Raw genomic sequence first — 26,073 nt, 5'->3', positions numbered from 1 at the left:
AGTGTGAGGGTGTTTGTAACTTCTGAAAACAGACACCCACTGTGTACGCTTTGTCTTTTTCACCGCCCCCACTACCCCCCGACCCTTCCTTAACGCACCGGAGTGACCGCTTGACGGAGTAAAAGTGCGCCGCTGTGGGGCAGCTGCCTGCGCGCGCTTTGACTGAAGGGGGCTGGATCTGCTGATTGAATCCAGCTGTTATGAAAGTATTCGGAGGGGGCCAGTCAATTTGCATGGCTAAATAACCCGCACGGCAGAAGGATCTGGGCAGAAAACGGAACGGTCCAGTTTCGAAGAGGCACTCCTGCAACACTTGGTCAATGTACCCAAGCTTCAGCTCGATCACACAGTGGTTAATGAAAACCTGGTGTCGGCTTTCGCGTAAAGGCGCATAGTTGAGGGGGGGGGGGTTGGCTAAGGCCCCGCTGGGATTCGAATTTACGGGTCGTCTGAATATTTCCTTTGAAGGAGAGCTCACTAGAAACCACTTTTTGAATTAAGTGGCTTCAGGTTTTGTTCTTCTGCAAGGTCAGTATGCCACTCCCCACAACACCTTAATCTGGATTTTGTGTAACGGACTGCTTTGATTTGGCATTGCTTTAGATATGCGTTTGAATGAATACGTAATAGGATGCTCGTGTTGAGCTCCCGTTTCTTCAACCAGCTGTTCCTGAAATCCCTTCTTTGCAGGATGCTGGCTGCTCTGGTATTTATTCTTTTTTGGATCCAGTCTGGGCATGGACAGGTAATAAAACACGTGATTTTAATGTTGCTTTGAAAGAAACATTAAAATCAGGAAGTAAACCGTTGTAAAACGTTAACCAATAGATATTTTATTTGGATAATTTACTATTCAAGTATTTTAAAAATCATAAAAACTGCTGTCAACAAAACCAGGTCTGCAAAACACACTCAAACAGCCTCTTGCACTTCTCTCCTCAGACCTGCATAAATGGCTTTGCATATGATAGCGGGTTACGAAGGTGCGCAGGTAAGTGACATTTTAGGTCTTAAAGTTCACTTCTCAGCTGTTGCCTGCCTCTGGATGCAGGAATGTCTTCATTGGTGCTCTGCTCTGTATTCCAGATGTGAACGAGTGTGATATTCTGCCACAACCTTGCCAAGGAGACATGGAGTGCGTCAACCAGATCGGCGGTTACCGCTGCATCTGGGCTGGCTTGTATGATCGGCCTTACAGACAGAACAGCCATTCCCTGCCTGAGCTATCTTACCCAGACACCTCTGATGGAGTTGCAGACACTTTCCTCCCTGCTGCTCAGAGACCCTTGGAGCCAAGTTACCCAAGAGTAAGAAACCCTACTCTGTGCACCCTGGGATATGCCCCTGCAGAGGATGGCACCTGTAATGGTCAGTCAGTTTTTTTATTATTATCTCTAATTTCATTGGAGGAATATAGCCTACTTCTGAAATCCTACTCAAGAGACATAATTTATGTAAAAAAGAGGTAGGATATCAAAAGCTGGTTCCTGTGACTGATTATTTATGACATTCAGTTGATTAAACTGATGCTTAGGACTAAGCATAATGTCACTACTGATTGAGGTGGACCTTCTTTACTTTGTTTTTCTAAATTTAGTCCAAAGGTTCCCAAATTAGAGACCCATGCCTTTCCAAAGATTCACAACAAGAACACCAGGAGTTGTTAGATAGTGTTGATATTATTTATTCATTTGTTCATTAATCCACAATTGGACAAAATAAGGAGGAGGTTTCTGAACGGATCACACTAATAGTACAATATGTAATAAGAGGTGAAAAAGAACTGAAATGTTGCAGCAAAAACACCAGCAGAAATCTCCCCAACCAATAAAATCGATCTCATGTGCACACTTTAAGAATAACACTCGGTAAAAATGGTGGTAATGGAAAGGCCTTGAGAAGGAACCCAAAAAAAGAAACATGTCACTTGGGACGCGTGTATGTGGCAAAAATGTGAAAACCTCAGCACTGCTGTAAAGCATGGTAGTGGTAGTGTCATGTTTTGTTTCACCAGGGCTTGAATCCTTTACAATCCAGAGATTTCATGAGAGGTCAGGGTCATTGGTCAATGATCAACAACGCTGCAAGACCATTACCCAAAGTTTACAAGTAAATCCAGACCTAGCTGACTGAAAATGTGTTCTTTGGAATCAATTTCATGTCAAAGTTTGATCCCCTTTTAAATGGCTCAAGTCTCAAAAAGCAGGTGTCGGACACAGCTGATGGGGGCTCTTTCTGGTAAAGGAGATTCTAAGTATAACTCAAATTAAGAGCTGGCCTCCTCTCTCCAGCCTGTTCTGCTAAGCTTAAAAGACTTAATAAATGTTTATAGCACTTACTATACTATAACTGTCCAATATCTTAACTTTCTTGTGTAAACAAACCAGTTAAATCCTCCTTTGGTTGTTCTCAGGTGGCTCAGCATTTACACCCAGTCATCATAGGCAGGAAATTTACAGTTAACGATCAGCCTAAGGTCAATTTGCTGTTTTCTGCAGCCACAACCGTGAACTTGTTTTTTTCTCACGTTGATTTATTTGGTGTTTGTAGAGGAAGGAAAATATGACAAGCTTTGTGGGGAAAATATCAGAAAATAGTATAAACCTTATTTTGCATCTATTTCTGCATTTCTTGCATGTGTATAACCGTTTAACTCCAGAAATTCATCACAAAATCGGTTCTCTGACCTTTCTTTTTCATACGATTGATCTTGATTACTGATTTTTCCCTTGAGTTTCACATGATTCTAATGAGCTTTCACATTAGTTTGTAAAAACCTATTACTAAATGCCTGCAGGAAATGTAAGGGTAGAGATATGTGTCCTCAGCTGTGGCTGTTTGTCTCTCACTCTGTGCTGAATCTCTGCAGTGATAGTCCAGACATCTGCCACCTCCTGCTGTTTATTAGATGTTTCAGTGAGACTAGATGGATGTAGTGACAAAATGAAAATGGATAGAGGTCTGAAATGTGGTCAACTTGTTAAGGATTGTGGTTGAAGTTCTTGAGAACGCATACATGCATTAGATCAGTGTGACAGTTTATTTTTTTAAAACTGTGCAGCAGTCACCCATACAGAGCAGAGGGGCTCCTCAGAGTGCATGTATTTTAATTTAGGCTAATAGCCCAAACCCATGACATTCCAGCTGTCAGATAAAAACAGTATGTCTGGTGTACTGAATATTCAACAACTTGTTGGTGCAAGTTGTTGTAAAGTGCCTCCTTAAAGTGCATTTGGGTTGTTTTTCTGTCTTTTTGGATAAATCAGCTGTGAACCTGTACTGAGGGGGTAACATAAATATCATACAGTTTTTTCACTCTGAAGATAGTGCTAGACTTTAGCTTATGCACAAATATGGACCGTTTCTCTTTGTAGGGGAGAGGGCCTGCCAATGAATCGGCTCACATCCTTGTTTGGGTGAACTACACCACCAGGGTGCCAAAAATGAGGTCATGTGTTACCAAATCTGAGTTCAGGCCAGGCCTAGAGAACAGGCATGCCTCTGTGGGGGCCACTCGTTACAAGTCTACACACTTCTGAAGGTTGGCATGTGTGTTTTTGTGTGTACAATGATGTCATGGGTCGCTGATTGATGTTGCTTTGGGGCAGAAACTACACAGACTGTGACTTCCTGTCTGAACATGTAACAAACATGGCTTTGTCTTTTAGTTAGTGCCACAATACTCCATACTTTCTCTAATGGCACCAGTCTGCGGGGAACAATGGAACTGATTAGGCCTCTGTTATGCCTTGATTAAAATCTGTGCCAGCTTTTCCAACTATAAATGGTGAGAGTTCCAATCTCTTATTCAATATCTGTAATGTATCACTACTGTAGTTAACCCAAATTACAAAACAACAGGTATTTTTTTTACTTTGCCATAGTTGTTTCTACCCATGCAAGATACATTTCCTGATCATGTGTTTGAATACACAGTTGCTGAACATGTCATTACAGAACAACAGGCATTAATGTGCTGTTGTGGCAGCCTCTGAGAGGCAACTTCACAGGAATGTAAAACCTAGCTGGAGGGATTTTGCTTCTTCAGCTATAACAGCAGTAGTAAAGTTGGCTACAGATGTATGATGATGTGGCTTAGCTCACTGACAGTGTTGAGATTTATAAGAAAGGTGTTGAAGGAGGTTAATGGCAGTTCACAGTGCTGACCGTTCAACTTTTTACAAAACACTTGTTTCTGTAGACCTGGCTTTGTACACAGTAGTAATCTGAATAATATATTTTGAGAAATATGCTAATTACTTTTATTGCAGAGCATTAAGTGCAACTGTCTCATTGGCATTGCAAAAATTAAGCTAAGGCCATCAACTGCTGAGCTTGGCTTAGCACAGGGACTAAATACAGGTCCAAACTGATTTGGTTGTGAAAACAAAAAAAAAAAACTAGCACGTGTAAAACTCACAAAATATATCGTTATACACTGAGTTGTATTTAAAGAGGGACTGACAGGGGAATTGGTTATCCCTTTTAATAGACTCCGTTCGCTATCTGCTTCCCCCTTCTTACGGTCTTAAAGCTAACCCAAGTTGAGCAAAAATTAGCTAACATGCAAGTATTTCCCAAACTGTCAAGCTGTGTCTTTAACTGGGAATGATAAGCCTTCTCCAAACCTGACCATCTGTAAGCAAAAGTACTGTTTTTTCCCCTTTGAAATAGACAGGAAAGTTTAATCCCTAGAAATCTTCTCTATGAAGTTAGTGGATAAACTTGGGTTGCATTAAGACATATTGGGCATGTTAGCATGCAGATGTTAGCATCAAAATTGCTGAAGCACCTATGTCAAAGTCAACTAAATGTGCCACTAAGTGTTTTTAAAAAAAAAAAAAAAATTTTAATCTTTTAAACTGTGCTTAAATGTTTTTAATTTGACTTGGTTCTATAATGTCCATTATTGCTCATCACTTCAGTACAGAGGATTTACATTTACTTGAGTCAAGAGATGAGGGCTACATGGTCCGTTGTGACTTGAGAAAAATTCCCAGATTTTTAGGCTTTTAAAATAAATAAATAAACTCAAAAATGCATGACAGCACATCTCAAAATAGCATTTTTTATTCATTAGGCAGCTGTAAATTCTGATCAGTTCCAGGGCTCTCTACGTGGTTTGATTGGCTATATAGGACTGCAGCCAACATGTCATTCTTCTTTGGAACCACAACTAGCTGGCTCTGTGCCATTTCAATGCACTAAGGATTACTTTTAAAACAATTTCTCCCCAAATATAATCTCAAAAGCTTTTTTAATTATTATTATTATTAAAATCATCTGTTTTTCTATTACCAACATTTGGGCATTGTAAGCAAACCCACTTTGTCTTGTCTTCTCTAAAGTTAATTAGGGTTGTCAGTATCAACCATAAAGCTTTCGTGGACAGCATGTGAAGCAGACTATATAAGGAGGTGAACTGAAATACTCCTGCAGGTTGAGTGTGTGTGTATGGTGGAGATCTGCAGTAAAGCTGCACATGTTGTGCAGATGAGGGCCTTTCAGAGACGTGCTGCAGTCGTTTAGCTCTTGGCTGGTGGCTGAACTCTCGACATTCTCCACCCCTGTGTAGGGTCGGTGGCCCAAGCTGGTCCAAGCTGGCCCAGGCTGGCCCAAAGGTCAAGGTTCCCCTTACAGATTTTATCGCTTATCAAAGCTGCCTGTCCAAACAAAAAAAGAAAAAGCTCCCACCCCCGTTCCCCACTGCTGCTCTAGAGATTGGTGACTCCAAAGTCTGAGAACCATAAACAGAGGTTGGATTTTTGAATATGTCATATCCTCATAAGGAAATATGGCCATTATGATGCAGTGTGTGAGCTTCTCCATGGGTGTCAGTGAAATTCAGATTGTAATTGGAGATACCACTAATCTTGTGCAAAAGCAATTGTGTGCTGATGCTGTGTTGAAATGTTAACTGTTGTTTTAAGAGTTTTTTTGTTTTGGTTTGCCTTTTTTTTTTTTTTTGTAACACAGGATGGTGAAAACCTGTGCGAAAGACTTTTGAATAGAAGACAGCTGATATGATCTCTATGCGAGTGGTGAAAAATGCAAGTCTAGTGGACATGCTTTTGAACATTGTTGGATAACCAGCCTGAAGGAGCTGACCAATTGGAGCAGACTGGGATTTTCTGTTTCAAAGGAAACATGTAAATATCTAAAAACAAAGCGAGCCATTTCATGGGTACTTTGATGTTGTGATGTTAATGTTGATTGCTTTGCTGTACAGTGGTTACAGTAACTACGAAACAGCAGGCACATACTATTTACCATGCTTTTCTTTTGAGATAAAACCATTTATTTATCTGTGATATGCTTTGAATTGAGAATGCACAGTTGCCATCATGTGTAGGTTTGCTCGGCTGCCATATTATACTTCGTCTTTTGTGTGAACAGAACCTGAATTCTAATTTTAGGATAGTGTGTATATACTGAAACTGTTAGATTAGCCTCCGAAATCATATGACAGTCCATTTCTAATCCACGCAACAAGATGTTAAACATACCTGTCCACTGCAAGTAAATAAAAAACAGAAAAAAACATACGTATTTTAAAGTATGATCCCCTTTTTTGCTTTAATAAATTAGCAAAAGAATTGTGGTCGGGTTTTACGAGAGATCAGATTTTTTTAACACAACATTCAGCAGTGGGGCCGAACTATCCTGTTAAAGTTCATCTGCTCTCTCCTTTTTTCTATCTCTTTCTTACTCCATCTCTTCTCCTCTCCACTAGAGGTAATGGAAGACCATTCCTCACAAGATGGCACTCCAGTCCCAGCATACTACATGACGTGTCATTTGTTGACATTCTAACCATAACACTATCTGTGTGTGTGTGTGTGTATATATATATATGTATATATATATATATATATATATATATATATGTATAAACTATTCATTCTATCATATGCAACATTTTTCCAAAGCCCACAGGCCAAATCCTGAAAAAAAGGCTCCTCAGTTGGTGCTTGTGCATGAACCTAAAAAACTAACTCTTGAAATGAAACTGAAACTATATTTACAAACTAATATTATTACTGAAAGTTCTAAAATAATTATTATTCTGTACATAACATCTTAGAATCATCATGATAAACCTTTTATTAGAGTTATTATTTGATTTTGGTTTGATTTAACCCATGATGAAGTCTGTAAAATGTTAAACAGCCCTCTAAAATTTAGAGTGAGGATGTTGTTTTAACATTTCAATTCTCTTTAAGAGGTCTTCATTCATATTGTCATATTGCTTACTGTCTTGTCAGCTTGTCTAGTCACTTACATTATTCACTCAACAACAAACATCTTTATTTCCCCTTCTCTGTTGCAGACATTGATGAATGTGAGACAAACTCTCATCACTGTAACCCGACCCAGGTCTGCATCAACACATCGGGCGGTTACACCTGCTCCTGTACTGAAGGTTTCTGGCTCATTGGTGGACAGTGTCAGGGTGAGCGATTAATGTTTGTAGCAGAGCTTTGACAAATTAATTTAGGAGGGATGCTATTGATTGCTTTATTCTATTCTATTCTATTCGCAAAACGTGTACTTGATAATGATACTGAAATCGGTGCAGTTATCAAAACCTTTTCATCTATCATTATTTTTGAATAATGATCTCCTTATTTACAAAAGCATTTAATAAAAAGCTCTTACATTTGAAAAATAAGCAAATGTTCCACTGGGAAATGGCCTCTCCATTATATGGCCAAATTATGAAGTAAACATTTGGAAATGCATGATGTCAGTTTATTGATTTCAGGCATCAGAAAAGTAGAAAAGTGGTGTAATTATCCACTCAAAAAGCTTATCTCACAGTGATAAATTCAACTGTAGCCTTAAAGAAAATTGATCTGGCACTTAAATGAATTGAGCAGGATTTTTGATTAATGACCTACACAAAGCAAACCCACTAAAGCTCGCCAATAGACTTAAGTATTAATGATGTCAAAAAATTAACTTGGATGGAAGTGCACATATTTAAACAAAATAAAGGTCACACTTGTTTGATTACAGCAGAAAAGACTGGCTTCATCTACATCCAAAATATCTTTATGGCCTCAGCTCTTCTCTAGAAGAACAGCACCCTCTTCCTGGTGTATGAAGTAAAGCAGCAGGAAATTTAGTCTCATCGGGCATGTTTCATAAATGGTTTGTTTCTCCTATCGAACAGATATTGATGAATGCCGTTACGGTTACTGCCAACAGCTGTGTGCAAATATCCCCGGCTCTTACTCCTGCTCCTGTAACCCCGGCTTCATCCTCAATCCAGACAGCCGGACCTGCCAGGGTACGCACACTCAGAGAAACTGAAAAACACAGATGGAAATTTGTCTAATGATTACTTTTCTGCATTATATGATTTAAAACGTGTATTAATTTAGTATAGAATTGAGTGCTCACACATGTACATTGCAGTCTACACACAATTTCAAAGCAATTTGAATACATGTCAAAAGTTTTCAGAGATGCATACATTATTTTTTTTACCTTTATTCTTAAACTTCTAAAATGAGGAATGAGGAGAATGAAGGACAAGCTATGTTTAGAAAAAAGGCAAATCAAGAAGAAGAGAGGAGCTAAGGCCTGCTCAGCAAGCTGTGGAAACACAGAGTAGCCTTAAGCTTGCTCAGGCAACAGCTTTGAAGCCACAAATTAAGCCATCTAAAGACCATGAGAGGTTGTACAAATGTATAATGTAATGTGAATTCATGCATTATTTTAAGGTGTTTTTCTCTACAGTCAGAATAACTCATCAACCCTGTGTATTAAAACTAATAACTAACTTTATTACATAACAATAGCCGCATTCGGACAGAGACATTCTAAGAACTGTCCACCTCGAATTTCGTTATAAGAACTGCCCTTCCCCAGGGGAACCATTTCATTTTGCATTCGCACATGAATCAGGGACCTTTACAGGAACTGATGTGACGCAGCCGTCTGCGACAGACGTGTTACTTTAGCGCCACACACAACAACAAAATAAAACTTGCGAAAAGTAAGGAGAGAAGAAAACAACACCACCAAGAAGCTAATATGGAGAGCGAGGAGGCCACTATGTTTATGGTCTGCATGATGGTAATATTAATCATGGACGATCACATCAGGCATCTAAGATCGAGGCTGGAAGAGCACACAGCGAGAGTCAGACGTAGAATCGAGCAGCAGGGATACTTCTTTGTTTCATGGAGGAAAGAAGGAGAGCAGAGCGCTGCAGACAAAGGAGATGACGTCTAAGTTTAACTTATTAAACATGCATCGGTGTGTTCGTGTCGTATGAGTAAACATTTCAGACAAGGGGCGTAGCTACCAACCACCAAACACCTACGTCATATGTGTTCCTATGGAACCTAGAAAAGACCCTGCCTCGGAGAAGGAGCTAAAATGGTTATAGGAACTGAGGGCCATGGTGCCTAGTTCCTGTATGTCTGTATGCGCGAAAAAAACGGCCCTATTCCTGAAAAGGTTATAGGAACTGCAAAAGGTTCCTACAGTGGGAGTGCGCCTAATGCTGGTCGACACTATAAATGCAGTTATTGCCTCTATAAACATAACTTTGTGGGTTAAATGGCACTGTGAGCGGTGGACTTCAAGTTCCTCCAATTCAAAGTCCAATACATCGCGGTAGCAATGTAAGTGCGGAAGTAATATCGATGGCATCTATATCTTTTACATTTTCATAGTCTAGAAATATAACATCTGTAAATATATGTTTTGAAATTATCCACGACGGACTGGTGACCTGTGCACAGTGTACCCTGTCTCACGCCCAATGACAGCTGGGATAACCCCCCCTTACCATTAATTGGATGGTGCGGGTATAGAAAATATAAAATGGACGGATAATTCTGAACAATTATCAATTATGTCTTCAGAAAAAAAACTTTGCTCCCTCCCTAATTTCACCATTCATCCAGTTTTTTATGTGTCCATTTGTAAAACTGTTGTGTGTAGACTGGACCGTGTTCTTATGATACTCCAAAATTATACACAAATTGTTGAGTATATTTGTAAACTAGGTCATATGCCCATTCTTGCCCATCGAAGAAATGCTTTATGATACGATGTCTGTACTGGTGTGCCACACCCTCCCATTCACTGCAATGGAGCTGTGCTGATTTCCAAACTTCTGTTGTTCATCCAGATGTGGATGAGTGTGAAGATGAACCTTGCTCTCATGGCTGCTTCAACACGTACGGCTCTTTTATGTGCAACTGTGATGAGGGATTTGAGTTGGCATCTGATGGTACAACGTGCATTGGTGAGGATATTTACATTAACTTAAAGAGTGAAACTGCTGAATTCTGTTGAAATTTACATCTCGGACATTGTTCTTAAAATAAAAAATGTACAGAAATCAACACACAACAACTCGACAGACTTGTCCTGACAGTTGTTCGGACCAAACCTTTTTAGTCTCTCATTGACTTTACCTGCATGGATTATTGGAGCAAAACCACAGCGAATGAAAGAAAAACACGGCGGGGGGGGGATATGCAAACTCCACACAGAACGATGGTTAAATATCAACTCAGAACTTTCTTGATGACATTGCCTTCTCTAATGAGTATCAAAAGGGTTAATATAGATATTCATTTAATCTGTATATTTATTTTACAATTATTATTAAATTTAGACTTGGATGAATGCAGTTTCTCTGAGTTACTGTGCCAGTACAGATGTGTGAACACCCCTGGCTCTTTCATCTGCATCTGTCCACCTGGATATTATGTATTTGAGGACGGCAGGAGTTGTGAAGGTAAAGTTCACTGCAGAGGCAAAACACTCTGTTGAACCTTGCAGTTGTTACATCACAGATGAAGCTACTTGCACTGATTGTTTGTAATTTGATAAATTATTTATTGGCTATCATATGAGTGTGTTTCTCGTCACATCTTTCTTGCAGTTTTACCCTAATAAGACTTGGGAATTCAGCCACCATTTCGTCTTAGTGCATTCCCAGTGATTGTCTTATAAGATGTAGTTATGTTGTTGATGCTTTGTTGTTGTTTTCCTAATGATCTGGATGCTTTAACTGACTTTGATTGTTGTGTGTTTGATTTTTAAAGATGTCAATGAATGTGACACTGGTAACAACACCTGTACAACAGAACAAGTATGTTTCAATTTCCAGGGAGGCTATACATGCCTGAATCCTTTACAGTGTCAACTTCCCTACATCGCAGTTAGTGACAAGTGAGTGTTCCTTCTCCTTTATTTCCGGTTATAAGCATTAAGTATTTAATAGCTTAATTTTTCAAATATTTTCTCCCAAACCTAAACTACATGTGCCTCTCTTCCCTGCAGTCAGTGTATGTGTTCAGCGGAGAACCCTGCCTGCAGGGACAGGCCCTTTACTATTTTGTACCGACACATGGACTTGTTGTCAGAACGCAGTGTGCCTGCAGATGTCTTCCAGATGCAGGCTACCACGCGTTACCTCGGCTCCTTCTACATCTTTCAGATAAAGTCGGGCAATGATGGACGAGAGTTTTACATGAGGGTGAGCACTTGAGAGAGCCATGAATTTAAGATGAGGCGACTAATGGTTCAGTTGTGCAGAGATGTGACATGAAACAAAATCAAAAGATACAACTCCATAGCAGTTGAGTGGATTTTTATGGAAACTGTTTCTGTGAAGAATATGCAGGCTGCTTTTTTTTGCAATCAAGAGAGGAAGAGCTGTGTGGTCAAAATGGGTTACAGAGCCACCTACAGAAACACTCAATAAAGAATTAAAAGAAATCTTAGCTGTGAGCTCGAAAGGAAATGGCAGTTATGTTTGCTTGTGAAATGATTTGTGTAGGAGGCACAACAGAAACTCCACAGCTATTTACTTACAAATATCCAAAAATCATCCTTAAAAATCTTGATCACGGTGCTTATTGATGTGGTGAGCAATGTGTCAGAATCACTCCATAAATATGATTAAACTGGCACAGCAGTCGTTAGTGGCAGACAGTAGTAACTTACTTTACTTTTCAAGTTCATAATCTCTCAGAAGGAGATATTTCTACTCAGTCACATTGATATGAAAGAAGCATTTGACCACCTTTCCTAACTGGAAGATTAAGATGTAAATGATCTGATAGGAGTACTGATCCCTTCAGAGATGAACAAGATTTATTTTTTTAATTGCAACTTGGCTTTGATCCAAAGAGCAATGAAACTCTATCTTTGTAAACATTGTATGTTTTGCTAAAAGGTAAAACAAGAAAAAAAAGCAATAAAAGATCAAGCTGTGTGATCCTGATTAAAGTTATTGTGTTAAATCACATTGCTTTTAGCCTTAATTTTGAACTCATCGAAAATATATTTCCAAAGATACATAATATAATTCAGCTTTGATATCAGTTGTTGCAATGGCATGGCTTCTACACAATGACATTTATGATAGATGAATCCCTTGGAGTAACTGTATCACTTATGTTTTCCAACTATAACATATTAGCATAGTGAGTGGAAGGAAAATATAAAGTATGAGGCTGTAGTGTGTGCAGCCAGTAGATGGAGCAGTGTGTGTGTGTGTGTTTGTATGTACTTGTTTTGCATACGTGATGGGGACTCAAATCTGGCTACACACCAACTATTGGGGACTTCCTGTGAACGTGGGGACAGATATTTAGTCTTCACTGGTAAGGGATTTTTGAGGGTCAAGACTTGGTTTCTAGGGTAAGGGTTAGAATTAGTTTATGATTAGTTTTAGGGAAAAGGTTAAGGTTAGGCATTCAGCTATGGATGGTAAGGTTAGTGTAGGGGGGTAAGAAATGCACAGTGTCAATGGAGAGTCCAAGGTTAATTTCATTCCTTTGTGCTTGTTTTAACTTGCTGCATATATTGTGATGAAGACTGAGCCATGAGTTAATTCCACCATGTCTGAATTCACTGTTTCTTGCTTCTCATTCTTTGCATTCCTCTTCTCTCTGTTTCTTACAGCAAACCAGTAATGTGAGTGCCACACTTGTCTTGTCACGGCCTATCAAAGGGCCAAAGGAGATGGTGCTGGACTTAGAGATGGTCACAGTCAACAATGTCATCAACTTCAGAGGCAGCTCCATCATACGACTGACGATATATGTTTCAGAGCACACGTTCTGAGCACCCCACATGAACCATGTTGTCCCAGATTTTAAGCATGATGCAGCTGTGTTCACCTGCAGCTGATGTAATGGTTTGTTTGAGACAGCTCATTGATTTCGTTTTCTTTATCATTATGTCATCATCAGTAAAGACACATCTGATAAGGACTCAGATGATGGGAAGGCATTCCTGTGCTCAAATCCCCACCCTGGTTTAGTGGACACCGAGCTTTTATGACTGCAGTATGGACACAGAGAGATATTTATGGTGTACACTTTCTGACATCCTCTCCTCGGATAGAATGATTGAAATTATGCTCACTGAGTGCTGTTGTATATGCACGACTCTTCCAAGTCTTCTGTGAATCTTCTTCCCCTAACATTTAAGCTGTGAATGTGGTTTTCATGCTGTCACTTTGTCATGATCATTGTTGACAGGAGAAGAGCTGGTCACCTGAATACAAGTTGTGCATTTGCAGAGGCAGTATTTGAAATGATGTAACAAGGAGTCATTAACTGAATTATTGATCACAATTTCTTTTAGATCAATAAATAAGTTTACCACAGAAACAGCTATCCCTGGGATGAGGCAGATCCTGGACTCATGAAACTATATGTACAGCCCAGTTTCCAAAAAGTTTGTATGCTGTCAGATTATAAATAAGGACCATAATGTAATGATTTGCAAGTCATTTCAATGTTATATTAATTGAAAATGAATTGTTATGATAATTAATATTTGAATATGTTCATTTTGAATTTGATGTCAGCAATAATGCCATCATAAATGTTACGACAGAGCATGTTTATCGCCGTTTTATATCACATCTTTTATTAACAGTTTTCAAGCATTTGGGAACTGAGCAGCCCAGTCGTTCAGGTTTTGAGAAGGGAAGGCCTCCAACAGTTTAATGTTGATCTCCTTTGTCATATTCCATCCAGCCATTCATTTTCTTCCACTCATCTGAGACCGGGTCTTGTAGGCAACAGGTCCATGAGGGGAGCCCAGACATCCCTCTCCCCGGTGGCAGTTTCCAGCTCTTAGGTATTCGCAGGCCACAAGGGATTCATGATCTCTCCAGCGAGTTTCTGGTGTGCTCTTCCTTTATGCTGACGAAGCCCCAATCTGTCTTTCCAACTCTCGCTCCATCTTATCATTTTCAGTAGGTGGAATGCTGAGATACTTGATCTCTTCCGATCGAGGCAAAGACACACCTCCGACAGGGAAAGAGCACTCCACCCTTATTCTGGTTAAGAACTGTGGCCTCAGATTTGAGGGAGGCTCACTGCTTCGCACTCTGCTGCGATTTGCTTCAGGGTGCCTTGAAGGTCACGACTTGAAACTTGAATTGGTCATGTGAAGCACATCATCAGCAAATATATACGTATATATGTATGTATATATATATATATATATATATATATATATATATATATATATATATGTGTGTGTGTTTGTGTCTTGACAACTTGGCCATTAAAATGTGAAATCTACATTTTTTTTCCGATTCAACATTTGAAATAGCCTTAATTGTTATCAGTTTGAAACTACTGCGATGAACCCTTAATCATCACTAAATCTGAAAGACAACTTTTTCGACCCAAACATGTGTATGACCTATTGACAAATCAACATAATCGGATGCAGTTTGTTCCACCTGATGTTTTTTTTTCTTTTGCACAACTTTAACTCTTTCGACAAATATTGATGGCATCAAATTTAGAATGAGGAAATGTAGAATGTTTTTTGTATAATTTTCAATTAGTTTTGCTCGTATTCGTTTGATGTGTTCATTCACACCACTGTTCCCCCACCAAGGAAGCTGCCTTGTCGATAAACAAAGGTACTCCGACAGTATTCGGTGGCCAAGTTTCTGCCTGGGTTAAGTACACAGTGGTTGAGATATCGATCGAGGAATAGTAAAAGAAGATGACAGCGAGCACACACGGGTGTCAAGTGTTAAGCATACAGAGGGAAAAGAGAAAAAAACTAAAACAGAAAGTGCTGCGCTCACGGCTTTCGGGGAAGGAAGCGCAAATATCAGCTGTCAGTCCGGGAATCGGCGAGTTCCACAGCAAGAGGAGGGAGGAGATAAACCTGATGCTGAAGTGGGTCATAAACCTGAGAACTGAGGCATTTCTCTGCTGGCTGCCCGGGGAGAGCGCTGCTCAAACGTGATCCTTTTTTACACGAAAACATCGCGTGGGTGAGTAAATCAATTAGATTTTGTCGGTTGAATTAGTTAAGTATTTGCTATTCGTGTTCACACAAATACCTTTAAGCAGCCGCAAACAGAAATGTTCACACTTTGTGTTGAGCTGACGTATTTGTGATCTCAAAAACAGGTTGATGATGGAAGGAAAACTTTGTCCTTTATTTGAGTATCTTGTTTTGGCATGCTGTAATGTTGCTATTATAATAGGCTACACGGAGGGACATTGAGTTTTGATTCCAGTTAAAATTAAATGTATATTTAATTTTCTGATTTAAAATCATGTAAAAGAAAAGGAAAATAATCAAACCTCTAGCGCACCGACCCAAATTTGACAAATGCTAAGACACAGCAGCAAATTTGGATTTTTGTTTTAAAAAACAACTGTGTTGTGTAGGCTATTTTAATATCAAACTTGGAGTTTTTCCAAATGAATAGTTAACCTTGTTTGACACAGTGCCCAACTAGAGAAGAAAAGGTTACATAACACATTGTGGTGTAACAGGTTTAGATTCTAGGAGCTTTTTAACATATTTAAGGGCGCAGTGTTAAAAAAAGTGTAATATCTTGGCAACTAAGAGCATTAAGTATACAGTAAATGTTTAGTGACATATTGTGGCATTCGGTGGAGCTGGAGCTTTCTAGAGCTCGGTAGCCCAAAATATTGACAATTGTCGAGTAACTCAACAGAGCTGAGCTTGTGACACATTCAAAGAAAACAGCACACTAAACTTACTAGACCTGTTGGCAATATAAAAGCTTGGGGAATAATAAATATTGGGATTTTGAAATATCAATTTGAGGCTTGCTTTATCAGAGTTTTGGACTGTGAGTGTTATCAACTTCTGATTACATACCTAGAAAGGCTTGTTCCAGCACTGGTTGTATCAGTATTTGCAACATGGTATCCCAGTTTTACATTTCATATATGCAATGAATTGTCTCTCCAGAGCTCTGTAGCCTACAATGGTATCAACAGCTGTTCAACAAAAGTCCTTGTTGTCCATTTCATTGGAGAAGAACACCATATGTATGACATTTTAAGACATGTACAAGCAATGAAAAACAATTCTTGGGTTGGAGTACCACATGTGGAATTTTGGTAGATTAAATTTGGTGTTTTGTATATCAGCATTTGGGTTAGTTTTGTGCACTATATTCATAATCTAAACATTTTCAGTTGCAGCTATGGAATGCCTCAAAAACTGTTGCAAGAACTTCATGAAGAAGAAAGAGAATGAGCAGGAGACCCAAGGTAAAGTGATGTCCTGCAGAGTGGTGTGTCTGACCCCTTCAATATTGTTTTGGTGTCTGACTGAGTGATTTCTTCTGATATTAAGTGATCACACTGAAGATACCTACTAATAATGAAGCCGCCTTACGAGATAAGCTAGGTGAAGGGAGGATGGGGGACAAAGAAGATTACTTCCTATCCAAGCTACCCCCGGACGGTAGAGAGGTGCCGTTTGTCCTGCCAACCTTCAAACCTTCCTACATCCAACCCAGAGGCTCCAACTTCCCAAATTTACAGCCCGGGCCACAGAGTATGTATCCATACCAGTTAGTAAATTAAAGGTCTTCAATGATTCATTTGGTTTAGATCATTTAAAGCAAAATAGTCATGGAATGTGAGATGAATATGATGCCATGATGATCATTGGGTAATTGCCTGGGTACACTGAACAGATATATATATATATAGTAGTTTAATATTCAGTCCTGGGCTGAACTACTGGTTTCTGTTTTACTTGATGTCTTTTTGACATTTATTTAAGTTTAAGAAAACATTAAAGCATTCTCTGATGTTAAATTACTAAGAAACATACATGTGCCACTACGAGAGTCATGTGTTGCCGTTTGACTGCCTGAATTTGAACTGACCAGAACAAACCACAGGAGGATCGTCACACTGCAACGGCACACTCGTCTGGTCCTTGATACTGTGTGAACGATGGCCCAAAGCCTGAAATCATATTTAATGGAGAAGCTAATTTTGACTAAATCAAACCAGTTCTGAAGGAAATACCTGCAAACCCAGCTGCTACATGTGGGACTGAGGTAGCTTACATTTGCAGTCAGATGTTTCCACCTCCACCGCCTCTGATCGACTTCAGTTTTATATAAACACAATCCCATTATCAAGCCAATGTGGCATTTTTCCAGATGATTTATTGGCCTAAAGTCCCATTCAGGCATTATGTTAATACCCTCACTCACCTATGTTCCTCAGAATTTTACATCTCAAAGGTTTTGTCTTTGATTTGGGATTTGACACCTTTTCCTCATTCACTGTATGGGAATCTATGGATACGCTAATTCATAGATGAGCAAACTGGGGGCAGCAAGCACTCGACTTGTTACACTGATGACAGATTTTCCTCATTATATGTCTTGTAACACAAAAGCCATCTAATGGGCATGTTGAAAAGTTTAAAGACTTGATTTTTAGCAGAGAGGACTTAAAATTTCTATTAACTTCCCGCTGCTGAATGAGACAATTTCTGCTGTTGGAATGACACTGCATTCGTTGGCTGGATGTGGACTGAAAAATTCCACTCTAACTAAAAGCAGGAATTACAATCCATAGCAACAACTCCCATGGTGCCCCAGGGTAATGTTATGGTAGGATTAAAGTGATCAAACAAAGTTAAGTTCAAGCCTGCATTTGAGTCTTTCGTTGAGAATTACTTCATAAATCTAATTGAAAATCAGCTTAGAAATGAAAAGAATGTCATTGGACAGAAGGAATGTACCAGGATATCCTTTGTCTAGTAAGTAAGATGTTTTGGTTGAATGACCGAAGAGAATGACCAAGTGAACATGTACTCATCTAGACCACGGTATGTTTCTGACCACGAATAATAGATTTCACCCATGTGGATACCAATGATTTTAACCATTGCACAGTATGCTGACCACTAGCCCTGTCCACCCTGATTGTCCACTCCCCAGCCAAGTATCAGCTGTTTTACTAGCAGAGATACAACTCCTCTGGCTGTGAGGTTCTCATTCATTCTCCAAAGTTTTATTTCTCAAGCTTAATGATTTACTCATTCATATATAACTCTGGATGCATGAGAATAATAATAAAGAATAAATCTTGTAACTCGTCTGTAGGTTCGGCCAGGTGTACATATGCAGAGAGGAAGGCAGAGCTGCTGGGCAGTCAATTTGTCTACTGCCAAGAGTCCAGCTTCCATCAAAGCTCCATGTTAGCGTACATCTCCCCCGGCTTGATCCGCCGAGACACACAGAAGAAGAGAAACTCAGATACTCAAAGCTCAGGTACCACACGATAAATCCTTGATGGCACCTCTTAGGATGGGGGACAAAATAACTGAAACTGAAAGTTTAAAAAAAAATGGTTTTAATATAAAAACATATTTCGGATTGACTCGAAAAAGAAGAATTTCTTGTTTTCCAAAGTAATTATTTTGCAGAATTAGAATTATTTGTAAAGAAAGAAAAAGAAAACGTGTAGTTTCATATGTTACTTGAATTGAATTTGTATCTTTCTAATGGAGAAAGCGTGGATGACCTTTCTCCTATAGAAGCTGCATGTGCAATTTAAAGCTAAACGCTGCATGCATATTTGTCATTACATAACTAGAGTTAGATAGTTGGATTTATGGGATTTCATTCTGTATTTTGTTTATGTACTTCAACTCATAACACCTTTCTGCAGACTGATGAACTTAATACAACCACCTCAATGCTTCATGATGTTTTCCTCCAGGTTGGACTCTAAAGCAGGAAGGCAAGCGGCAACTGAGCAGCTCTATGTGTGATCTGAACAGTCCTCAGAATCACATGCAGGTGAGACTGTTTATCTAATCTGTATTCCCACTGTTTTTTTTCCTTTAAACATGTGCCAGCCAAGACTAAATATAGTTTGACAGTTTCCACTGTCATCTGTAGCGCAGTGTAACGTTACAAACAAGCCTCACAAGCTGGAATTTTAATTCAAATTGTAAACTAAGGTGGTCATTCAACCCTAAAGAGTCAAAACATATTTCTACTGCTAAATAGTTGGTGTGAATTATCCTTAACATGAATTAAAAATCAATATAAAAGGCAGAAATATATGGATTTAAATGTATTGTGATAAACATGACAAAAAGCAGTAAAATAGAAACTTCTAGGTGTTGCATGGGACAAGTAGGGAATGATTAAAACACAATGCCAGTCAGCATGAGTGTGAGGTCCTAAAACACAGATAAAGCTTTGTTTTGAAAGATAAACACTGCAAAACAACAGTAGAGTCTCTCAAAGAGTCAAAATGACACGAGTGCACACAGTTAATGTGAGCCTTCAAAATTACTGTGTTAGCACACAGTTAAAGAGGTGATGTTAAATGCTCATGTTAGAGTGCTCCTTATCATAAGCTCTGACAAGTCCAACACTGCAAGGAGATCGATTCCTTGGGTTCAGGTATGAAACTGTGGTAATTTGAATGTGTGATTTTTGAAACCGTAGTGTAAAAGTGGAAATCCTAAGCCATGTAGAAGAATAGTGTAGACCAGTCTGTAATTCCTTTTGAAATGGATGGAAAAATTAATTTGGTGCTAATTCCTTCAGCATTTATTCTTCTACTTTAGCAGCTATCCCTGAATTTATTCAGACTTAGCCACATTTGATTCAGCTCCACATTTTCTGATTGATCAAACCTGTTGATAGTCCTGGGTAATATTTAATTAGTAATATGAAACAGAAAACAAAATACCAGTTTACACAATACTCTTTTTCAAATAAAGGATGTCGTGTATGCCGGCAACAGCTGCTTATTACTTTTCATGAATGAGGCTCTGTTACAAGCAGCCAGTTCAAAGTCTCTCCCAAAACCTCGGTAAACATTACAATATGTTATTCAGAGCCCTCACACTGTGATAAATGTCATAGGAGTTTTTGTATGCCGTGAACAAACAGATGTTTCACATTCTCATGTCTTGATGTCCCAGATTAACGAGCAGTGTAAGTTGCAGTTAATTTGTCTTGAATGTGTCGAGACCAGGGGATGTTTCAAGGTTTTTTTGTTAAGAGATGTTGGTGCATTTCTGCTTTAGACTAAAATATCTTCACAACTGTAAGATTTGTTTCGTGAAATTTAGTGCAGACAGGACGAATCTTTCTGAGGGTGTTTTTCCCTTTTGTTGACATATAATCTAATGCACACAATATGATTACGAGAAGATAAATTGTAATAATTCGTTGCTATTATCAGGACAAATTCTGAATTTATCCATGACAGTCCAATGTAATGATGACTGTGGACTAAGTTATGCCAAATGATCATGTGGTTTTAATTGTGTTTGGTGTCACATGCAGCGCTATGACTCCACGTCCAGCACCTTCAGCAGTGCGTCCTCCACGATGGACTCCATAGACAGCAGCATGGGTAACTATGATACAGATCAAACCCTGCTTTTAATCTAATGTCATGAGACATGCCATGCAGTGCAACAGCTCTCCTCTGTGTAGTCTTATTGTATCAAATCTGCCCCATATTAGATGAAGATTGAGATTAGCCAGGCTTGGAAAGGCGGTTTGGAAATGTGTTTGATTAAGAGAAGGCCTGAACACATTCTGTCACATATGAGCTCTGAGCATGGTTTAGTTTCCAGACTAAGATATCACGTGATAATGTAATCATAATATGCTCAGCTAGATAGTTCTGTTTTAGTTCAGCGACTGTAAATCTTTCTTTATTTGATAGAGAAGGACATAAATAATGAGTTCAACCTAAAGAAAAAACATTTAATAACACTCAGAAGATCTTCATCTGATATACAAGTTCTATACGTAAACATAGAAAGAAAGAAAATTCAATTCTAAATTTGGCACAAATGCCTCTCAAACTTCCCTCTACATGCTCACACTCATCAGCATTATGTTTCTGTAAAAGCTGACATTTTAATGCTACCTTCTGCTGTGAATTCAATCCCAGAATCCATCGCCTTATTTGGGGACGAGCATGAGCTGGGGAAGGTATGTGTCCGGCTGAACTATCACGAGGATCTGGAGCAGGTGTGGATCACCCTGGTTCAGGTAAGGTTACATACAGTGTGGAGGTGGGGGCCACTGGGACAAAAAGCTCCATTGTACTCTCCTAAGGGCCTTCCTCAATGGACCCCCTGTGTGCCCAGAATAGAGATCTCTGTTAGCTCTTGTCAACGCTCTATTAACTTTGGCTCAGACACTCAGAAGGAAAAGGTTGATTTTAAGGGTATCTGAGGAAGTATATTTAACTCTTTTATTCTTTCTTTTTTTTTGACCAGTGTTCAGACCTCAATCTTCATCCAGATGGAGCAGAACAGCAAAAGTTTGGTTTCAAAGCGATCATCACCATCCCCAAACCCATACAATTCAAGAGTTCAGTCAAAGAATACTCTCAGGTATTGACTCTGTAACTTGATAAACACTTGAGACTAAAATTAAATTCCACGTTATATTAAGGTGCAGATCAAATTTTGTGATGTTTATCTTTTGAATGATGTTTTAGTACAAGCTTTATCAATAAAAGGAAAGTTATCTAAGATGAAGTGTACACAGATTCTATGCTGTTAACATTTTTCACAAGGGAATAACTTATAATTGTTGTTTCATCGGATGCACTTACATTTCCCGAATGAGCCAAAACTACTCTACTTTATCTGTACTAAATGTTTCCTTTGCTTTTAGGATGTGTCCTTCATGGAGACCTTTGTGTTTGCGCTGCGTCTCCAGCAGTTGCGCCGCAGCACCTTGCATCTACGGCTGCAGACTCACAATCCCAAGAAACGTACAGTGGCAGAGTGTGTCCTCTCCCTGCGACAGCTCGGTCCTGAGGAATCCGAGCACTGGCTCGAACTCAACTCTCTGTCCAAATCGTCTGTAAGAGTTTCTTTGATATCAAGTATGTTTTTGATGTCCAATTTTGCTTCCATTGCATTACCTGCTATTTGGAGTTTTGAATGATGGCACGCTTTGAGAATATTTACAAGACAGCAAAGAGGTATGGGGTTATCATCAGTTTGTGATCATCAGTTTGGTTTACCAGCTGAAAAACAGAAAACAACCCTTATCTTGATTAACCTCTGTCTGAAATACTTTAATTCAATCATCCTCAAAGACATCTACGTGGAGCGTATGTTGCTATTCTGCACAAATCTTAGAAACAACATTTTACTAAATCACTTTTCTCACTTCTTGCTTGGGTTTAAGCAACAACATTACGTGACTGGAATTATTGTTTGGACAAAAATAGATTCTTTGTACTGCACAACCATCATGTCAATGTATCGCTTAACCATTCGAGGTTTCTGAATTATTCTTTGAAAATAATTATCAGTCCTTAATGCCTGTGTTTTTGAAAGAGGGGCAGTCTCAATTTTGGCCATGGTTGTTTCCATTTTGTGGAAAATTTGTGGCACATCTAGCTAGCTATAACTGTGTGCTAATACACTATGATGTCATTCCAATTCATTATCGTGTTTACAAAACTTGCTGTTTTGAGCACATGAGTACATAATTAACATTACATACAGTACTTATATTATGATATTATGAGCTGTGTGTAGGGATTCAGAGGTCTGGAATCAAGCTAGCTAATAAAGCCACTAATTGTACGGCCAGAATTTTGGTGAAAGGAATCTACAATCCTTCAATAGACTAAGCAATTTGGGCTCCTCTTACAGACCAGCATGCTCAAAATGCTGATGGAAAAATAATGTGTAATCCTGCTACAGTGTGAGAGTCTGTAAATAGCTAAGCTATGCTAGCTGCTGTGGTTATACTTTCTCACACTGTGCTCGTGTTGGCCCTCACCATTAGAGTTAACATTTTTAGAGTTTGGTAAAGATTACATAAAACTGTCACTTTTAATTTCCCTTTAAATCCGATTGTAAATGCCAAAGGACAAATAAGTGATGCAAATCTGTTCATACTGTCTGAGTCAACAAGCTTAACTAATTGCTGCTGTCTTTGATGTCCCTGTCCTGACTACACAATATTTTCGTGCTTGTGCAGTTAACTGAGAGTGTCTGCTCTTGCCCAAAAGGAATAACTATGTGTGCAAATATCCTGTTTTTTTATTTCTTATTGTTGACCATTTCCTCTGATGACTGCAGTCTTTTACCACTTACCTCTTTGCTTGAACACAGCAAATATGGACGGCACTGGCTGTTTCTCATAAAACTGTTCTCATGCTGCATTGTATCCCTCTGGTATGTACCGTACTCTTGGCCCTAAACATGATAAAGTTGGTCAGGCAGAGTTTGTTGCATAATCATAGACAAAAAAGAACGGGGGTTAATTTATCAAGGAAAAATGGGAGACCGTCTTTATTAGAAAAAGGAAACCAGAGAGCAGAATCTGTAAATCAAAGAGATGGAAAGTAGGTCAAACCTCAAACCATTTCACCAGCAGAGAGTGGTTTTGCTGATAAATAGATGACTGTCTGGCCAGTGACTGTAAAATCTAAACTGTTTCTCTACTTAAGAGATCAGACGGAGAATCATCATTATCAGGTTCTCAAGGGGACAATTTGATTCAGCCAGTGAGTACCCATCACAAAAGACCAAAATTGTTCAAATCACTGTCAATCAGTAGAAGCTTTTAGAGGCTGAGACAGCTTAATCTGTGGAAGTCTTGAACAGAATCACCTGCATTTTTAAAATAAACAGGATGGCCGGAAGGGAAAATGAGTCCTCAGCAGTGCTTGCGGTACTGAAGATTATTAGAAATGCCAGTGATAATGCCCATATTACTTTTCCATGTTGTAAATTTAATATTAAACATCTTATATGAATTACTGAGGCTGAAAAGATGTGAGTTATATCAGTTGGGATTAAAAAGCATCCTCATTGGACAAAAATAAATTATTTGACGGAAGCCACTGTCATTGTAAAGGGCGGCATTTTGCACTTCATATGCAGTGGCTTCCAAAAGTTCTCAAAGATGTTCCAAAAAATAAATCTTCTATGCAAGATTGTCAAAATCTTTGTTCTGTCAACATTGACGAAGCATAATATTGTGAAAAGATCCAGGGAGTCTGGGGAGGTCCCAGTGCATAAAGGCCAAGACCAGAAACTACCATTGGATGTCTGTGACCATTGAGCCCTTGGGTGGCACTGTACATGAAACTGCCATTCCACCATTCCAGCCATTCCACCATGATCAGTACAGCCGCATGGAAGTATGCGCCACCGCATCCAGAAATGTAACCTGAAACTGTATTATGCAAGAGGGAAGCCATAAACCAACTGTGCGCAGAAACAGAGCAGAGTTCTCGGGAACACAAGCTCGTCTCATACAGACAGAAATACACCAGAAATGTGTTCTGTGGTCAGATGAATCCACGTATCAGTTTAAAAAATTTGAGATCTGGCTCGATGTGTCAAAGATGAGACAAACCATCCAGATTGTTATCAGTAAAATAAGCAAAATCCAGCTTTTGTGATGATATGGTGGAGGTGTATATAGAAATTTTGGAGAGACCTATGCTACCATCAAGGTGACCAGATCTTTACTTGGAGGTTCTGTGGTAATTTCAGCCAGAAAATGCCAGACCTCATTCTGCACAACTTTCAACAATCAAGTGGTTAATGTAGACACACACAAAAAAAATCCCTTCCATACAATTATCTCTCCAACCTAATTAACAAACGACAGATTAAGTTTTTATGACATATAAGGAAAAAAAGTTTACATATTTTGTTGAAATAGTTTTTATACTAACTCCATCATAAAAAATAAAACATTCTTGCTATATTTACAACCTAAAATACACCATGTCAAACAATTAAGAAACACTTTGACTATCCTCTTACAGGTTTGCCACTCTGAGCTGCATCTTGGCACCTGCTTTCAGGCAGTAAACGGACGCATCCAGCTCCAGGTCCTTGCCGCCCAAAACCTCCCACCATCCTCCTCACCAATCTCCCAAGGTAAGTGAGTCGGTGTCATTCAGGTTAAATCACTAAAGTTAGTCTCATGTTAACAATAACTATTACTATTACCTATTTACTTCTCTTCCACCTGTCCTCTGAAGTGTTTTTCGTCAAAGTGGAGTTGCACCAGTTAGGGAAGGTGCTTACAAAGAAGAAGACTCATGCCCTGAAGGCATCAGGCGGCCAGTGTAAGTGGGCAGAGACATTTTACTTCCTCTTGGCCTCCTTGGAGCATGCCTGCTCGCTGTCATTGAAACTCTGCAGTCGTAGCTCTGTCAGACGGAAGCAGTGTCTCGGACAGGTGAGTCCATACAAGTCTTTTACGAAGACTCTTCTTTTACTCATGAAGCCATTTGGCTATTTCTGTCCAGTATCATTTTTATATTGTCCAATTGTGGGCATTAATCACAGCTGATATGACAATTTTTTAATTCCTGCCAAATAAAAAAAGCATTTGATTATCTCATAGAACATCAAATTGTAAAAAGTTAAATCAGCATAACTGACTTCACCTGGTTGTGGTTAATCGATGTGTATCAACAAAGGCAAAAAAAGGACAGTTGGTTTTGCACAACTGTGGCCCCTGATTTGTGATGAACTGAGTAAGGACCTGCTTCTCTCTGTGCCAGGTTCACCTGGGGGTTGACAGCCCACTCCCAAAGGCTGTGGAGCAGTGGAAGGACACCATGTCCCACCCGGAGAAAGTTGTGAAAACATGGCACAGGCTGAGCCCTTCCTAAACCTCCTCTTATGTTTCTGTCTTTAAACACTGTAGACATCATGCTCACGTGCTGCAGGTCCAGCTGTGCCTGCTTACTTTTCCAGTCAGCTTGCTACATTCATGTACGC

General features: G+C 39.2%; 2 protein-coding genes across 3 annotated transcripts; both read left to right on the top strand.

The window, feature by feature from the left end:
• Window positions 1-129: 129 nt before the first annotated feature.
• Window positions 130-13,883, top strand: fbln5 (fibulin 5). Its single transcript, XM_072365983.1, has 11 exons — window positions 130-528; window positions 691-745; window positions 943-991; window positions 1,087-1,368; window positions 7,331-7,453; window positions 8,177-8,293; window positions 10,151-10,267; window positions 10,643-10,765; window positions 11,076-11,202; window positions 11,314-11,509; window positions 12,943-13,883. Exons 2-11 carry the CDS (start codon window positions 692-694, stop codon window positions 13,102-13,104), a joined length of 1,350 nt encoding a protein of 449 aa, XP_072222084.1. The 5' UTR covers window positions 130-528; window position 691; the 3' UTR covers window positions 13,105-13,883.
• Window positions 13,884-14,942: 1,059 nt separating this feature from the next.
• LOC140270399 (tandem C2 domains nuclear protein) lies at window positions 14,943-26,000 on the top strand. Of its 2 annotated transcripts, XM_072365538.1 has the most exons (12): window positions 14,943-15,292; window positions 16,479-16,553; window positions 16,639-16,842; window positions 18,416-18,583; window positions 19,035-19,114; window positions 20,624-20,693; window positions 21,243-21,343; window positions 21,574-21,690; window positions 21,977-22,168; window positions 25,107-25,221; window positions 25,326-25,525; window positions 25,854-26,000. In XM_072365538.1, the coding sequence occupies exons 2-12, from the start codon at window positions 16,487-16,489 to the stop codon at window positions 25,962-25,964; spliced, it is 1,425 nt and encodes a 474-aa protein (XP_072221639.1). In that variant the 5' UTR covers window positions 14,943-15,292; window positions 16,479-16,486; the 3' UTR covers window positions 25,965-26,000. The 2 variants fall into 2 exon arrangements, with proteins under 2 accessions (XP_072221639.1, XP_072221640.1); XM_072365539.1 differs by lacking the exon at window positions 18,416-18,583 and having other exon boundaries at window positions 14,945-15,292.
• Window positions 26,001-26,073: the final 73 nt, after the last annotated feature.

Source organism: Leuresthes tenuis, unplaced genomic scaffold (genome assembly GCF_036924035.1).
Source record: "Leuresthes tenuis unplaced genomic scaffold, fLeuTen1.0.hap1 SCAF_15, whole genome shotgun sequence".
NCBI classification, from domain to species: Eukaryota; Metazoa; Chordata; class Actinopteri; order Atheriniformes; family Atherinopsidae; genus Leuresthes; species Leuresthes tenuis.
This window is presented reverse-complemented; position numbering and strand designations above follow the sequence as displayed.